At 39.9% G+C, this 18,650-nt stretch overlaps 2 protein-coding genes across 7 annotated transcripts in view; both read right to left on the bottom strand.

The window, feature by feature from the left end:
• The window catches only part of LOC112260549 (5'-AMP-activated protein kinase subunit gamma-2), a 38,336-nt gene extending 22,328 nt beyond the window's left edge, over positions 1-16,008 (bottom strand). For 2 of the 6 annotated variants that reach the window (XR_002955027.2, XM_024435746.2), the window contains exons 1-3: positions 15,728-16,008; positions 13,843-13,914; positions 5,469-5,742 (exon numbers count right to left, since the gene is read on the bottom strand). Coding sequence is in view for 4 of the 6 variants with exons in the window: in XM_024435746.2 (XP_024291514.1) it covers positions 5,469-5,742; positions 13,843-13,914; positions 15,728-15,808 (427 nt within the window). In the remaining 2 variants the exon portion in view is untranslated. Of the gene's footprint in view, positions 1-183; positions 1,230-5,468; positions 5,743-13,835; positions 13,915-15,727 lie in introns of those variants that run through there. The other 4 variants (XM_024435749.2, XM_024435748.2, XM_024435751.2 and 1 more) reach the window with 4 other exon arrangements.
• Positions 16,009-16,775: 767 nt separating this feature from the next.
• LOC112260547 (histone-lysine N-methyltransferase 2C) overlaps positions 16,776-18,650 on the bottom strand; it is a 118,848-nt gene continuing 116,973 nt past the window's right edge. The window contains exon 59 of the mRNA XM_042329583.1: positions 16,776-18,620. Within this exon, the coding sequence (XP_042185517.1) occupies positions 18,528-18,620 (93 nt within the window). The 3' untranslated portion in view covers positions 16,776-18,527. The remainder of the gene's footprint in view (positions 18,621-18,650) is intronic.

Below are 18,650 nucleotides of genomic sequence, written 5' to 3'. Positions count from 1 at the left end.
AAGTCAAAAGCCTTTGGATGAGTTATCTGTACAGCTGCCACTGCAGCCTGATTTCCTTGCATTTTTTTTTCTCCTCTCCGTTCAACATGCACTATCTTAGGGCTTGTGGCCCATCATATACTATGCAGTTACACACTTTTATAGACACTTGAAGTAGTGTGATCATGCGAACCCAGACATTACCAGGCAGACATGGTGGCTCTGACTGGCGTCTTCCTGCCGCTAGCAGGTCCTGCTCCTTCCGCTTCTTACTCCTCCTCAGGCTGCCGAACCTCTTCATGGACACCAGCGGGTTAAAGCGATGGTTTCAACACCCAATATGAACCATGACCATCCAGGACGAGTCACAACTGTAGAACACCACTACCCAAAAGTGTGACGAAATAGCTACTCCATCTGATCCATGTTAATAAATAAATAGAATAAAACTAAATGTGTTAAAGATTACAAGATCTGTGCCAAAATTAAATTAAAGATATATCCGGAGAAGGGTCTTTCCCTACCAGTCAGGAGCTTATTGAAAGTCTCATGAGCAAGGCTACTCTTCCAGCTCTGGATGCCCTTGTGTTGGTCTTCTGGAAAGAGCTGAACCTTTCCTAGCAGGATGTGCTTTGGATTGGAGGGCCCTCTTCAGTCAATGGGCTATCTTAGATTAAGTTCTTCTTTGTTCTCCTGAGTAGATCTGTTCTTCTGGTTAAGAGATCCCTCTTCTCCTTCCCATTGATGTGCCATCTGTCATTTAGACATGGTTGGTCTTCATGCTTGCATTTCTTGGAAAGTTAAGGATCTCTTCTGATATCTTCTTATTTCTGTAAGCTCATTCATTAAAATGTCTCAGTGAGTCCAGAAAGCTCTCAGGGTATTGGTGTCTGTGGCAGCTCACAAGCAGGGAAAGAAAGATAGGATGTGTGGAAATTCTGTGTGAGACTAGGTCCAACACTCCCAAGTGATAATGCACAGCGTAGCACAGGCCCTCTTCCTCTCGCTCTGCTGAATTTCACTCTGCTCCTCCTCTATTTCCGCTCCGTTTTGGTTGGACTGTCTCTCGCTCTGCTCTATTTTGCTCCTCTCTCTGCAGAGCTCTAGTAGTGGCGTCAGGTGCAGCTGTGGGTGGCGTCTAAAACAGTACGCATTTCAGCAGCCTATAAAAAGGAGGCCAGCCTGGGAGGGACACACAAAGTGATTGGCTAAGTGTCTGCGCCCCCCTCAACCCCAACGAACACGTTCAAATCACCACTCACATCTGTCTCGGTCTTCACGTGTACATACTCATAACACTATATCTAAATCAGGGACGGGCTACTGGCATCCTACAAGCCCCCCTTTTGTAGGCCCGCGGATCTATTTCACAAAAAAAAAACAAGTTACAATAATAGAATACATGAGGTGTCATTTCGAAATGTTGTTGTGCATCAGCAGTCACTCAATTTGTCCATGTCAGCTAAATTGTTTTAGATTGGTAAGCAGTGGCGGAATAAGTATGCAACTGTCATACTTGAGTAAAAGTAAAGATACCAGATGGCACCATTTTCTTGTTTTTTTTATTTACAGAAAGCCAAAGCATGTGTGTGTTTAATGAGTCCGCCAGATCAGAGGCAGTAGGAATGACCAGAGATGTTCGGTTGATAAGTGAGTGAATTGTACTATTGTCCTGCTAAGCATTCAAAATGTAACGAGTACTTTTGGGTATCAAGGGAAATGTATGGAGTAAAGTACAATATTTTCTTAAGGAATGTAGTGAAGTAAAAGTAGTCAAATAAATAGTAAAGTACAGATACCTCCCAAAAAAACAACTTAAGTAGAACTTTAAAGTATTTTTACACCAAGTTAGTATAGCTATGTAAACGTTGTAAGCAATGTTGAAATACCGGCCGGGGGTGGGCCCATTGATCATCAACTATCATATAAAAAAAACATAGCAAACATTTGCCTCCACCCTTTGGCAAAACATGTACAATTGCAGCAAACTTGCTTTAAAACTGCAACATTTTCTCTACACCATGGCAAAATGTGCACAATTGACTGAACTTGAAAACGGCGTAGTTGTTTTTTTAACCTTCACTGTCACAAGGGGGGCTGCTAAAATGTGGGAGGGGGGGGCACTGCAGCCCCTCATGATAAATTCAGTTTTATGTGTGACCCCCAAAGTTGCTCATCCCTGATCTACATAAAAACAAAAAGGTGTCATAATAGTGCCTTCAGAAAGTATTCATACCGCTTGACTTATTTCACATTTTGTTGCTACAGCCTGAATTTAAATAGATGTTTCTCACCCATCTACACACAATACCCCATAATGACAAGGTGAAAACATTAGACATGTTTGCAAATGTATTGAAAATTAAACACAGAAATCTCTCATTTACTTTAGTACTCACAATAGTTTGTAGAAACACCTTTGGAAGTGATTACAGCTGTGAGTCTTTCTGGATAAGTCTAAGAGCTTTCCACACCTAGATTGTGAAACATTTGTAAATTATTCTTTTCAAAATTCTTTAAGCTCTGTCAAATTAGTTGTTGATCATTGCTAGACAACCCTTTTTCCAAGTCTTGCCATAGATTTAAGTCAAAACTGTAATTTGGCCACTCAGGATCATTCACTGTCTTCTTGGTAAGCAACTACAGCGTAGATTTGGCCTTGTGTTTTAGGTTATTGTCTTGCTGAAAGGTGAATTCATCTCCCCATAACTGGAAAGCAGACTGAAACAGGTTTTCCTTCAGGATTTTGCCTGTGCTTAGCTCAATTCCATTTTTTAAAAATGTATCTGAAAAACTCCCGTCTTTCACAATTACAAGCATACATGATGCAGCCACCACTATGCTTGAAAATATAGAGTGGTACTCGGTGATGTGTTGTATTGGACGTGCCCTAAACATCAATCTTTTTCTGAATACAAAGTGTTATTTGCTTTGCCACATTCTTTGCAGTATTACTTTAGGGTCTTGTTGCAAACAAAATGATTGAGTATTTGTATTCTGTTCAGGCTTCCTTCCTTTTCACTCTGTCAATTAGGTTAGTATTGTGGAGTAACTAAAATGTTGATCCATCCTTAGTGAAATCCCGGAGCAGTTTCCAAGTGAATTAGGAAGGACGCCTGTATCGCTGTAGTGACTGGGTGTATTGATACACCATCCAAAGTGTTATTAACAACTTCACCATTCTCAAAGGGATATTCAATGTCTGTTTTTTTTTTACCCATCTACCAATAGGTGCCCTCTGGTCTTTGTGGTTGAATCTGTGTTTGAAATTCACTGCTCGACAGAAAGACCTTGTATGTGTAGGGTACAGAGAGGAGGTAGTCAATCAAAATAATCATGTTAAACACTTTTATTGAGTCCATGCAACTTAAGTGACCTGTTAAGCAAATTTTTATTCCTGAACTTATTTAGGCTTGCCATAGCAAAATGGTTGAATACATAGACTCAAAACAATCCAGATTTTCATTTTTGATTAATTTGTTAAGGAAAAATTAAAAACAATTCTACTTTGACATTATGAGGTATTGTGTGTAGGCCAGTGACAAACACCCAAACGTAATCCATTTTCATTTCAGGCTGTAATACAACATGTGGAAAAAGTAAAGGGGTGTGAATACTTTGTGAAGGCTCTGTGTGTACTTCTAGTGGAACATTCTGTCTCACAGAGCGACAGCTAGGTCAGTTCACTGTCCCAGTACTGTAGCGAACTCAGGAAGACTGACCTTTAAAAAGTGCTGATCCCAGCCCCAGATCACCTCAACCATCCTCAGCTGACTGAAGGGACGCCCCAAGGTCTTTCCCTGGTCTGGCCTGGCGCCGGTGGAGTCATCTGATCAGATGGGTGCCACACACCCTGTGATGACCCAGTTAGTTATGACTCTGACTGGCTTCTACACTACCCCAGATCCATTAAAATGGTTATGCAACTGATCAGCCCGAACAAGTCAAACAGTTTAGCAGAGCATGAATGTGGAGATGCAGTCAACTTTGACCTGCTCCTATGACACCTCAATTGTTTTTACGCTGGGGAGGGGGGAGAAAAATTATATTATAAAACCCAAAAGTCAGTAGATGCCATGCATTTAAGCCCCTGTAGAAAATATAGAATTCTTGACATCCAAGCCCCAAACAATTTCTTATAAAGTGATGGATGGATGGAAGAGAGCAAGAAATTAACAGGGCATAGCACACTCTTGTGGCAACTGATGCTCGATTACAACAATAGTTTAAATACACCATGAACCTTCAAGAGTCGTGGCCCCAGTCACTGTATGAGTTTCAGTACTGTTGGTGACCCATATTAATCTTCAGGAGAAAACAGAGCTTGCCCCAAGCTAAGGCCTGGCCCCAGATGGAAATTTCCATTATAAGCTGCCAAACAAGACTTCATAGGAACTGGGAAGAATGGGTGAACACCAGCCAGGGAAAGTGACTCCCCTTTTAGGTGTTTTACCAAAGTATTTCTATGCACAACAGACTGATTTTAATTAGACCATTAACTATACAAGTACTGAGACTGAAGAGCTTAAGTCCTTCGGTTAACTCTGCACTCTGGCCATTTGACAAGGAAGCTACTCTCTCCTACTCAACAAATCACTTCCAACCAGTCATTATTTTGGTAACAGTTAACTTGAAACGTAAAGTCATAAAAGCTACATAATACTGTCATAATCATAACACTGGTTTAAACAGTCATGACTGTTCAATTATTTTTCAAATCTACAGTTTCCTTTAGTACTGTAGCTGTCGTCCAAGGCCTTTCTAATGTTTTAAAGAGTAAATACTAATCAACATTACTACCAGGATTGCGTGTTGACTCTTAACTCTGGTGGTGACATGTAATAGTATCATTCACAATGTAGGTTTGTCCTAATAATTAAATGGAGATTAGCTAGAAAACATGTGCTTGGACTAGTTCAATGAATCCCAGAGGCCAGCAAGACAATATGACATTCTGGCTTTAGATTCCACCCATGAAAGCCAGAAAACACAAGCTAAACAAAGCCCTCTATGTTGTCACTTTTTCTTTTAAGCCCAAGAGGAAGTTGTTGACACTGATAAGAGTCTAAATAAGGAAGGAAGCACATCTGTCTGCAGTCCTTGAATAATAATGTATGGCCCTCTAAGCTTAAGACCTAGAATGGTCTTGGTCATGATGGGTCACTGAGCTCTCAGGACATGGCAATAAGATGGTGAGGTTTGCATTGTTTTTGCTTTCCAGAAGGGGACTGCTGCCCCCTACAGCTCTTGCAGGGCTTTTTAGCACTAATGCGCTAGGACTGTCTAGGGCCATTTTCTTTTGATGAGCTATCTGTGTTTGCTATGGTATTTATTCCATATTATTAGTGTGTCTGCACATAATTCAGTCATTGATAATTATGTCAAAATCAAAGTCTAAGACCACAATATTCCTGATAACTTCCTGCCTTGAGGTTTTTCAGCAAATACAGGAAACAGTCGGCTCTTTGAAATATATTTATTTGTATTACCTTTCCTGGTCCTAGAAAAGAGCTTGATGCTAGAGTTGGATGATGAGTTGGGCGAAGAGCGGAATATACCACTGAAGCTGAGGCAAAGGGGGGATTTGGGTGGTGAGGGGACCTGGTGGGTGGAGAGGTAGGGGGAAATGGTTCTGGATGAGCCAGGGCTGTTCCGGGACTGAGAGTGGGCAGCCATGGGACTGGAGGGTTGGCTGACACCAGCAGGACCACCCCTCACAAAGAGTCCTTTAGTTGGGCTGACAGAGTGGCTGCAGACCTCTCCCTGAGATAGAAGAGGGGAAGGTAATTAATTGACATATGCAAATACCTTGTTTGTTTATGCACGACGTGTCACTATACAGTTAAGCAGAATGATATATTGACACCTGGGAATATTGTGACAGAGGCTTTGTGGACTGTAGTCAAAGAAACCACAAGTCCACATTAGCATAAAATAAAAATGTTATTTCACCTCACAATTTCAATTTGTTTGATTTATAATTCATTAGAGCCTGTGTGGAATATATAAGGCTTGACAGTCTGTAGGAGATGCCCACGGCATCGGTGAAGTCACTTCTCTTTGTCTGAGATATGAAACCATGTGACCTATCACATTACCCCGTGGAACTGCATGCGTACAGTAGTACCACCCAGTGTTGGGGAAGCTACTCTGAAAATAAAGTTTACCAAGCTACCGATTACTTCACACTAGAAGAAGTTAAGCTACTATTAGAAAAAAAAAAGTTTATTTAAAAAGTTACTTTGGAAACGTAGCTCATCACTAAACTACTTTGTGAAAAATTATCATATGTAATTCTGAAAATGTCAAGACTACAAATTGCAAGAACTGTTCACTTTGGGGTCATAAGTTAAAATGCCTTTTGAACACAAAAACTATTTCAAGTAGGAACAAGGCAGGTCTGGTTCCAAAAAAGGAAATTGCCTACTTCACCCATATTTTCTTTTTTTTGCAAAAAAAGTAGTGTGCAGATCCAGTAGTTAGCTACACTGCAAAAAAAGTTAACTGAAAACGCTACCTAGATTTGAATTTAGTTAAACTACCACGAAGCTACTGCAAAATGTAGTTAAATTACTAGTTGAACTAGAGTTCACTACTCCCCAAGCATCACAAGGAAGTATCATGTTGTGAGCTCTATCCAGCCAATAACACCATTGGCTGGTTTTAGGGGTTGATAAGGCCAGATGGCAAATGACAGAGCACCTGGGGGTGACACAGGATTCCTCACAATGCTCTAACTACGTCCTCCGAAAAACACAACAACCAACCGCTTCTTGACACAATGCCCACTTAACCTGGAAGCCAGCCACACCAATGTGTTGGGGGAAACACGTACACCTGACAACCTTGTCAAAGCGCCACTCGGGGGGCCCCCATTTCACTTCAAAGTTTGACCTATTCCAGTCCTTTTCAATTATAAAAAAAATAAAAAATCCCATATGACGGAACTCCGTTGCAGTGACTATTGAACATTAACCCCTGTGTTCAATAGTATTACAGATGACTGTAGGACACCATCTAGCTTACAGTGGACTGCCTATCTGGGAAATAGGTTAAAGCCTAGCTTTGTGTTGTGGGTAAATGTGCTACAGATTGAGAAGGAGCTCTGTCAAACATGAGTAAGGCTGCCTAATTTTAAGCCGTACCTGGCGGTCAGTGAAAAAGCAGTGCAACAACCTGCGTTGCAAAAAAATATATGGGTAAAAGTAAGAGGCTGAAAATGAGAAAATTTCATACACGTATACAGTGGGGCAAAAAAAGTATTTAGTCAGCCACCAATTGTGCAAGTTCTCCCACTTAAAAAGATGAGGCCTGTAATTTTCATCATAGGTACACTTCCACTATGACAAACAAAATGAGGGGGAAAAAAATCCAGAAAAATCACATTGTAGGATTTTTTATGAATTTATTTGCAAATTATGGTGGAAAACAAGTATTTGGTCACCTACAAACAAGCAAGATTTCTGGCTCTCACAGATCTGTAACTTCTTATTTAAGAGGCTCCTCTATCCTCCACTCGTTACCTGTATTAATGGCACCTGTTTGAACTTGTTATCAGTATAAAAGACACCTGTCCACAACCTCAAACAGTCACACTCCAAACTCCACTATGGCCAAGACCAAAGAGCTGTCAAAGGACACCAGAAACAAAATGGTAGACCTGCACCAGGCTGGGAAGACTGAACCTGCAATAGGTAAGCAGCTTGGTTTGAAGAAATCAACTGTGGGAGCAATTATTAGGAAATGGAAGACATACAAGACCACTGATAATCTCCCTCGATCTGGGGCTCCACGCAAGATCTCACCCCGTGGGGTCAAAATGATCACAAGAACGGTGAGCAAAAATCCCAGAACTACACAGGGGACCTAGTGAATGACCTGCAGAGAGCTGGGACCAAAGTAACAAAGCCTACCATCAGTAACACACTACGCTGCCAGGGACTCAAAATCCTGCAGTGCCAGCAGGCGTGTCCCCCTGCTTAAGCCAGTACATGTCCAGGCCCATCTGAAGTTTGCTAGAGAGCATTTGGATGATCCAGAAGAAGATTGGGAGAATGTCATATGGTCAGATGAAACCAAAATATAACTTTTTGGTAAAAACTCAACTCGTCGTGTTTGGAGGACAAAGAATGCTGAGTTGCATCCAAATAACACCATACCTACTGTGAAGCATGGGGGTGGAAACATCATGCTTTGGGGCTGTTTTTCTGCAAAGGGACAAGGACGACTGATCCGTGTAAAGGAAAGAACGAATGGGGCCATGTATCGTGAGATTTTGAATGAAAACCTCCTTCCATCAGCAAGGGCATTGAAGATTGAAACGTGGCTGGGTCTTTCAGCATGACAATGATCCCAAACACACCGCCCGGGCAACGAAGTAGTGGCTTCATAAGAAGCATTTCAAGGTCCTGGAGTGGCCTAGCCAGTCTCCAGATCTCAACCCCATAGAAAATCTTTGAAGGGAGTTGAAAGTTGTGTTGCCCAGCAACAGCCCCAAAACATCACTGCTCTAGAGGAGATCTGCATGGAGGAATGGGCCAAAATACCAGCAACAGTGTGTGAAAACCTTTTGAAGACTTATAGAAAACGTTTGACCTCTCATTGCCAACAAAGGGTTTATAACAAAGTATTGAGAAACTTGTTATTGACCAAATACTTATTTTCCACCATAATTTGCAAATAAATTAATTACAAATCCTACAATGTGATTTTCTGAATATTTTTTTCTTCTCATTTTGTCTGTCATAGTTGAAGTGTACCTATGATGAAAATTACAGGCCTCTCATCTTAAGTGGGAGAACTTGCACAATTGGTGGCTGACTAAATACTTTTTTGCCCCACTGTAAATTAAAGCCTATTGGGTATTGTGCTACTATATATTAATAAGCGAATGCGAAAATGTTGTGATAAAACACTAGCAGTGTTTTTAGATGAAACAGTAAAATATTGCAGAGAAGTGTTTAGGTGACAGAACAGGCTACGAACTCAAAGGATTGCCAAGAGCAAATTACAACCACACCTACAGTGAATTTGGGGGAAGTTTCTCTAAACATTCCGTATTGGTCCAGATATACTGGTACTGTACAACATATCACCAAATCAGTCCTGAGCCTCTAATTTCCTTTCCACAATGTTTGAGGATGATATTAGCTTAAGACTGGCCCTACTCTACAGATATTTCTGTTTGGCCAATCCTGTAACAAATCTGAGAGAGACAGAACACACCCTACTTCTCTGTTTGCCAACAAACTTTCTTATTGCACAACAGCGTGTTTAGGCAAGCTAGTCAGATTGGAGAGTTTTATAAACAAATCTATCAGCTACTTCAAAACATGAGGAAAGACCGGTGGTTCAAGTTAAGTTAATGGTCACATGCACAAGTGAAATGCCTTTCTTGCAAGCGCTAATTCACTACAAACAGTTGAAAAAAATATATATCAAGAAGGAATCAAATCCTATAATTCAGAGAAAAAGACTGAGGTTGTTGGGGAAATAACTACTGAAGGCACTTAAAGACCGAGAAGGAAGAGAAGCTAGCTTTGTAGAAAAGCATGATAGAAGTGAGAAAAAGCTGAACAAAACCACTACCAACTCAAAACCAAAGACGACACATATAGTAAGAGATTGCACAACCAAGAAGTTGTCTAAACATCTCTGTAGGGCCGACCCCAATTAGACAACTGGTCGATTGTTTGGTCTTCAGGCTGTTGGTCAACCGAGATTGTTACTGCTCAACTAAAACTCATATATATAACCTGTTTTTGCTTTGTCATTATGGGAGGTATTGACTGTAGATTGATGAGGGGAGAAAAAAAGCGATTTAATACATTTTAGAATAACGCTGTAATGTAACAAAATGTGAAGAAAGTCAAGGGGTCTGAAAACTTTCTGAATGCACTTTACACACAACCAGTCAAAAGTTTGGACACATATTTTATAGTTGAGATTCTTCCAAGTAGCCACCCTGTCTTGATGACAGCTTTGCACACTCTTGGCATTTTCTCAACCAGCTCATAAAGTAGTCACCTGGAATGCATTTTCAATTAACAGGTGTACCTTGATAAAAGTACATTTGTAAATCTTTCTTAATGCATTTGAGCCAATCAGTTGTGTTGTGACAAGGTGGGGGGGGGTTATACAGAAAATTGCTTATTTGAGCTGTTCTTGCCAAATAGGGCTAAGAGAAATGACAATCCATCATTACTTTAAGACATGAAGGTCACTCAATGCAGAACATTAAGAACTTTGCACTTGAAGAAATATTCAGTCGCAAAAACCATCAAGAGCTATGATGAAACTGGCTCTCATGAGGACCGCCACAGGAAAGGAAGACAGAGAGTTACCTCTGCTGCAGAGGATAAGTTCAATAGAGTTACCAGCCTCAGAAATTGCAGCCCAAATAAATGCTTCAGAGTTCAAGTAACAGACACATCTCAACATCAACTGTTCAGAGGAGATTGCATGAATCAGGCCTTCATGGACGAATTGCTGCAAAGAAACCACTACTAAAAGGACACCAATAAGAAGACTTGCTTGGACCAAGAAACACAAGCAATGGACATTAGACAGGTGGAAATCTGTCCTTTGGTCTGATGAGTCAAAATGACATTTTTGGTTCCAACCGCTGTGTCTTTGTGAGATGCCGAGTAGGTAAAAGGATGATCTCTGCATGTGTGGTTCCCACAGTGAAGCATGGAGGAGGTGGTGTGATGGTGCTTTGCTGGTGACACAGTCTGTCATTTATTGAGAATTCAAGGCACACTTAAAGTTGAAGTCGGAAGCTTACTTATACAATCAAATCAAAGTTTGTCACGTGCGCCGAATACAACAGGTGTAGACCTTACAGTGAAATGCTTACTTACAGGCTATAACCAATAGTGCAAAAAAAGAAGTATTAGGTGAACAATAGGTAGGTAAAAAAATAAAACAGTAAAAAAAAAAAAAGACAGGCTATATACAGTAGCGAGGCTATAAAAGTAGCGAGGCTACATACAGACACCGGTTAGCCAGGCTGATTGAGGTAGTATGCACATGTAGATATGGTTAAAGTGACTATTCATATATCATAAACAGATAGTAGCAGCAGTATAAAAAGAGGGGTTGCGGGGGGGGGGGTCACAATGCAAATAGTCCGGGTAGCCATTTGATTACCTGTTCAGGAGTCTTGGCTAAATGCCTTAGCCAAATACATTTAAACTCCGTTTTTCACAATTCCTGACATTTAATCCTAGTAAATATTCCCTGTCTAAGGTCAGTTAGGATCTCCACTTTATTTTAAGAACGTGAAATGTCAGAATAATAGTAGAGAGAATGATTTATTTCAGGTATTTCTTTCATCACATTCCAGTGGGTCAGAAGTTTACATACACTCATTTAGTATTTGCTAGCATTGCCTTTAAATGGTTTAACTTGAGTCAAATGTGTTGGGTAGCCTTCCACAAGCTTCCCACAATAAGTTGGGTGAATTTTGGCCCATTCCTCCTGACAGAGCTGGTGTAACTGAGTCAGGTTTGTAGGCTTCCTTGCTCGCACAGGCTTTTTCAGTTCTGCCCACAAATCTTCTATTGGATTGAGGTCAGAGCTTGTGATGGCCACTCCAATACCTTGACTTTGTTGTCCTTAAGGCATTTTGACACAACTTTGGAAGTATGCTTGGGGTCATTGTCCATTTGGAAGACCCATTTTCGACCAAGCTTTAACTTCCTGACTGATGTCTTGAGATGTTGCTTCAATATATCCACATAATTTTCCTTTCTAATGATGCCATCTATGTTGTGAAGAGCCCGGATCTGAATCCCATTGAGCACGTCAGGGACCTGTTGGATCGGAGGGTGAGGGCTAGGGCCATTCCCCCCAGAAATGTCCGGGAAATTGCAGGTGCCTTGGTAGAAGAGTGGGGTAACATCTCACAGCAAGAGCTGGCAAATCTGGTGCAGTCCATGAGGAGATGCACTGCAGTACTTATTGCAGCTGGTGGCCACACCAGATACTGACTATTACTTTTTAAACCCCCCTTTGTTCAGGGACAGATTATTCCATTTATGTTAGTCACCTGACTGTGGAACTTGTTCAGTTTATGTCTCAGTTGTTCAATGTTGTTATGTTCATACAAATATTTACATGTTAAGTTTGCTGAAAATAAGGATGTTGACAGTGAGGAAGTTTCTTTTTTTTGCTGAGTTTAGAAGTAGGCCTATAGGCCACCTGGCCTGCGCACAGATGTGCCCATTTGGGGATCTCATTGTATTTCTGATTGGCTTAACGCATCACCAATAATGACTTGTGGAGCTTCCCAATGTTATGTTTCTTCACCTGAAACAGGGAGCAAACAAAGTCTGTTTTTACAGCCATTGAGAATTACAATAGTTCAAAGTATTTAAAAAATCTTTCCAGCTGTCTCCCTTTCGATAACCACTCAGCATGAAAGTTAAAAATGTCAAGCTCTGATCCTGTGGAAACGTCATAAAATAGGCTTCTTATCCGTGCTGGACTTGGACTGAAATAGGTTCTGGTGCAGGAGCTCCACAATACTTTTGAGCTAATTCTATATGAGGAACAGGAGCTCAAGCAGTAGAACATTTGAGGTGCGAGATAGAGATGTGATTAACCACATGACAATGATTGAGATATGAAGACGTTATTGTAAATTTAATAAAACGGTTTCACGAAGATGTGCTTATCAAAACCTTAACTGGCACACAGATCGGTAGAAATTAAGATAAATTGGCATTCCACATGAGAAAGGTTGCTGACTCCTCGTGTAGCCTATTACCGGCAACTTCAGGAGAGTAATGGCAGAATCTGCAAAAGCCAATAGGAGCGTTAAGAGAATAGTTGGTTCAGGTTAAGTTTTTCTCTTCTGATTATCTAGATCGCTGGTGCCCTCAAGGAATCAAACTGTAAGCTTAAAGGATCAGACAAGCTCAATACATATAGTTGATTTTATTAAAACATAGGGTGTCCATATATGGAGAAAATCCATTGAAACATTTTGAGCAATAGATTGGTCGGGAAAAAAACAACTTTCATGCGACCAAGATTTTAATTAGCCGGGATAGCCCTACATTGCTGATAACCAGTCTTTGAAACTTAGCATGCTTTCTACTATTTTAAAACACCCATGTCTCAGTATAATGCTGAGCTCCTGCTACTGAGCAGAGCAACCTTCATTAAGTCCAGAGAGATCACTTCGTCTACAAACTCACTGTCATGTGACATCCATTTCCACAGGACATCAGACGTCTACCCACCCAACTAGAAGTACAATCAGAGGGCTCCAGAATAATGTCTGTCACACTGCCTGTGTCCAAACACAGTGCTCAGATAACTTAAAACCATTCAATAGAGTCCAGTGCAGCAGTTTTTATTTCAATATCAAATCATTTCTGGGTAACAATTAAATACCTTACTGTGATTGTTTTCAATTAAACTGATGAAAGAAAAACAAAAATAGCTTCTTAGCAAATAGCAATTTCTCAAGCAAGAATTTGATCACTGTTTGGAAGTGTTCTGAATGGAGGGGGAAACTATCTGTTATTGGCAGAGAGGTTTAGAACTCTTTCTTAATTGGTCTATTAACTAATTTACCATCTGCTGATGTCAACAGGCAGGCCAGAACTCCATCCCACCAAAACAGGCTGAAATTTCAAACAAATCTTACACTAAAGGGGCATTATGATAATTTCACAATTTCACAGTATTATTCCAACATCATAGTGTGGAAATATATATAAAGCACAGGAACATCATGTTTTGGACCACACTGGGCCTTTAAAATTAAGGGTAAAGGTGAGAAGCGCATTGCTGTCGGTCAAGAACAACTTAATTGTGTGTAACCACGAGTATGAACAAAATACCATTTACATTTGGATAGCCATCCTTGCCCGAGCCTCCAGACTTGCCGTCCAGTATGGGGAAGGCGAAAGCACTTACATCCTGCAGACAGAGTAGGCTTTTAGCCAATTTTGACAAGAAAAATGGACTATCGATATTACATCCAGAGAGTGATTGACTGGACCAAAATGTAATTTCAGGCTTTAGGTGCAATCTGCTTCCGGCGAGACATGTTAAGCTCTGAAAGAGGAGAAACGTGTTAAACCACTACTGGGGCATCACATTACCAGGAAATACATTTACCCTAGCTTTCCGTATAGACCTACTGTATAACTTTCAAGTTCTGCAAGTCAATCATGTTTAAAAAGGAGAAAGGGCAATAATTCATAGCAATAAACAAATGTAGTTGCGTGGAAAAGCAGATGCGTCTACACATCTAGAGGCATTTTTAATCCATGCATTACTCCTGGGATCAGGGATCCAGGGATCTATTGGATGCCATCCAAAGAAGACCAATGAGGTGCAGCAACATGCATGTAGCAGCAGTCAGCACCGTCATTCAAATAACTTAGGGCCTATTTGCTCTGCAGATGTTGGGGCATTTTCTTAATATAGAAAATGCAAGCTTAGATAATGCACATAGTATAAATATATCAGATATTGTCTAGGGAAACAAAGAAAACCCATAATGATGCTAGCCTGGTTTAACAAGACTGTACACAGTGCTCACTGCTCACCATTGTTTCAGGTTAAACACGCTGATATGATGCCAATGCGATCAGTGACTTGGTTCATTTGAGCAGAGAGAACATGACGCAAGGGGAAACCAGAATAATACTCTGAAATCCAATAAAATCAGTACTTTCTCTCTAGCTTCTTTGTTGCCCTTAGTTACGGTGCAGGGACACAATGCATCATGACTCAGTGGTTTAGAGCAGACCAGAGCAGTGTGTTTCCAGCTGTTTCCCCAGCTTCCTCTTTATTCTCACACAAAAACATCAAATACCTTATTGCCCATAAGCCAACTAGATTGGAAATAATTGTTCTAAACAGTAACTGATTATAACAATAACTGAATAACAGTAACGGAATAACAATGCTGGTGCATTTAAGGAATGAATCAAGGCCCGATTAGACCTCAGTGGTATTTGGATTGTGTAAATAGACCAGTACAGGATGAGTTTTAAGTCTGAGTATGGGATGGGCTTCAGGTCTTTCACATGATTTCAATGCATCATATGTTGATTGTGGTAGTGATGATGAAAATGATGATGGCATATTGCATTGAAATTGAGATGTGAATAGACATGAACATTTCACCCCCAAAATCAAGCGAATAGCTGATGTTGAGTCCATGTTTTGAAGACTTGATGCTGGGGCGGCAGGTAGCCTAGTGGTTGAGCGTTCAGACTAGTGACCGAAAGGGTGCAAGATCGAATCCCTGAGATGACAAGGTAAAAATATGTTGTTCTGCCCCTGAACAAGGCAGTTAACCCACCGTTCCTAGGCCGTCATTGAAAATAAGAATGTGTTAAAAAAATGTTAAAAATTTTTTTTTTAAATGGGGGGAAAACTAGCATCATCTCATGCCTGTCCAAAGTTCAGGTTTGTGAAAAGAATCTGTCAAAAAAGGCAACCTGAACAATGTTGTTTTTGATTATGTCATTACAAAAAATATATAAAAACATTACCTCAACTGTGAGGTCTAGACGCTGTGAATTGGAAAAGATGCCCGGGTGATTGATGTAACAATGCGGACACATGAACATACTTGAAAGTTACATTTTTTGCAACATTACAAACACAGATCATGCAGTTCACTGCGATAATCACACACACAAGCTACTCTTTCCACAATGCCACGTCAACAAACACCTGTAGGTGTCAAACAACAGACTATAATTTACGAACTTACTGGCATATTTAGGCGTAGTGTTCTCTTTTTCTTCGAGGTTTTCATATCCTTCTTGTTGGACTCCATCACGGTGCTTCCCATTTTCAGACGAATTACCCTGTTTTCTTTGTTTTTAACGAGTTTGAGTAAATTGCGTGATATTATACCATACGTCTTTATCTGAAAACGAAGTTGTAAGTCAACGTTCTTTAGAAGAAACTAGTTAATTTACCAGGAAGTATAGCCTACCGACGCATTACAGACAAGGGGTGTGTTCACATCAAGAAGACTGAGCGCGCTGCTTTTCACTAACAGATGTCAGTAAAGCATGGCTTCATTATTGATTCCTATTTCATTGACTCCTTCCCTAGATCCTAACTCCTACCTTTTCCATTTCCTCCACAAATATAAACATTGATTGATAAAGCAGAGCACAGCATCACATTTTATTCAAAGGGATATGTTAGGGGTGGGGGGGGACTTTCACTGGCTGACCATTTCAGATCTCCAAACTCAGAAAGGAATAGGAAACGGGACAATGATTGAAATGGAACACATACAAGTTCTTTCTTTCTTTCTTACATGCAGTGTGTGCGTTAACGTGAGCAAAACAAGTAGCCTCCAGTTGGATATTTTGCTGCTATCCTTTGAACAGCAAGGCAGATCTCAGCCATTCTTTCTCCGTCAGTTCATCTGTAGCATGTACGTAGAATAGATGATGCATGAGCCCCCCTCATTGATAGAATGCATTGTTTGCCCTCGATTACGTTTTTGCTCTCTCCAACAGCTCTCGTTTCAGTTCGTTTATACATTTAAACATGGACCTAATTAATGGCAGGCCATACTTTTATAGATTATATTTTTTTAACCGATGTCTTCAGTTGTTAAATAATATATTATGAATGTAATATTAACAAAATGTGTATGTATGGTGATGAAAGTGGTGGAGCTGTAGTTGCCACATTTGGCCAGTGGGTGTCTTACAATACTCTAGCCTAGTCTATTGCAAGGGGGTCCTTCCTATGGGTCAGGCAGATGTGTGCGATTTCTGAAGGCACAAACAAAATAATTAAGATGTAAAATAGTTTATTTTGTAAATGCTTCTAAATTCAATTCCAAACTCCAACCTTCATATTTCTCTGTACAGTTCTAAATGCATTTTTAAAAACATTTTGAGACTACAGGACCAAGAAAAATGTAGCACAAACACACTGGTAGGACGATGTCATTTTATACAAGAGAAGAAAAATATCCAAGAAACAATTTTGTTACAACCATTCATTGAGAAAATATATACAATTGAGTCTTCGGAAAGTTAAAAAAATACATGCCATATACATTACAAGTTCTAAGACTGTCTCCAATATTTTACAGTCGAGTTGAAATTGTGCTCGCAAAACATCTAACTACTGTATGTGGCTTGTGATGTGTCAATATCACATACATTTCTGATTAAGTAGAATGTCATCTCTTTTCAAAATGTAGCACCACCAAATGTCCCGACCTTTTCCTCTGCAAGAAACATTATCTTATTTTTTCAGTACACTTTAATTTCAAACGCCTGAAGCAGTAAGCAATGTCATACGACGTCTGTACACAATTTCTATGTAAAAAAACAACAGAAAAAACAAGGTTATATTCCTACACATATTTGGGTTAAAAAGAAGTTAAAATTGTGTTTGGGTGGTTTAAAACCTTTTCACAGCTCTATAAAATCAAACCTGATTAACAGCAAAGATGTCAGAATGATGTCTTTACCATTTTTTATTATTTAACCAATAACTAATTTCCACACTCAGTCACCAAAAATATTTCTTTTTGAGTGGTCAAAGTACGTGTAAATCACAAAAACACTAAGCTACAATACCATACTTTTAATACAACAAAAATACTTTGTGAATTATTGTGGTTATTTTACAAATTCTGTACAGAATAATCATAATATATACTCTGAAACTGATATTATGACATCCTTCTTAAATAAACTGCAATGACAAAAAAAAATAATAATAATTAAAAAACACCCAAACATCAAGAAGGTTAAGGTAGTATTTGGTCAGTTATTCCTATATTTTTCTTTATATACATTTGTACACAAGTAACATAATTTCTTCAATCTTCAGAAAACAATATCAGTTAAACCTTCTTTTTACTGTCTCATCATTTTGAGAAAAAAATTCATTCATTCAATAATAAATACAAAACGTCCTCTCGAATTTCACTCAAATCACATGACAGAAACCTATGATAAAACTGACTCATGGAATCAAGTATCTTAAAGTTTGTGTGTACGTGTGTCTTTTTTTTGTTGTTTTAGTGCAAGTTAATATTCCCTTCGCGGTAGTCATTGCTGTACATTCCCCATTCAGTGATGTCTACATTTAGTCAAATGGTTTTACATTTAAAGTTTTAAACAAAAGGGCCTGCCCTTAACAACCAATAGGGTCCACGCCCTGCACAGTGCGCTCGCCTCATTCGCTGGTGGATTCTCATCTGTGCCCTACTGTATATCATCTCACTAATACACAGACGCTGCACTCATTGACAGTCCTTCCATCAAAACCCATCCTCTCGCGTAATATGGCACAAATCACATGTCTATGTGCTGTTGTTTCTTTCCACACCCTTTCCTTCTGTCCATCTTCAGTCTATGCTTCCACACATGGGAATCCATTCACGCGTCACTCTTAGGGTTTACTCAGGCCTTCTGCTCGTTCAAACAAAGTCTGAAGCACCTCTCTCTTTCTACACAGAGATCAGGGAATCTGCATAATATGGCAAGGAATGCATTTATGTTTGTTGTTGTCATTTGAGGTTTTTCTCAATTGATCCATTTCCTGCAGTCTGCTGTTCCACAGTGACAGGCGATCTTGTGTTGGCCGTCCACACAGTCATACTGGTAGTCGAAACAAAGCTGGAAAATAATGAAAAGAAAACCGTGATG

Source organism: Oncorhynchus tshawytscha, linkage group LG10 (genome assembly GCF_018296145.1).
Source record: "Oncorhynchus tshawytscha isolate Ot180627B linkage group LG10, Otsh_v2.0, whole genome shotgun sequence".
In the NCBI taxonomy this organism is placed as follows: domain Eukaryota; kingdom Metazoa; phylum Chordata; class Actinopteri; order Salmoniformes; family Salmonidae; genus Oncorhynchus; species Oncorhynchus tshawytscha.
Note: the sequence above shows the minus strand (reverse complement) of the source record. Positions and strands in the feature narration are given on the sequence as shown.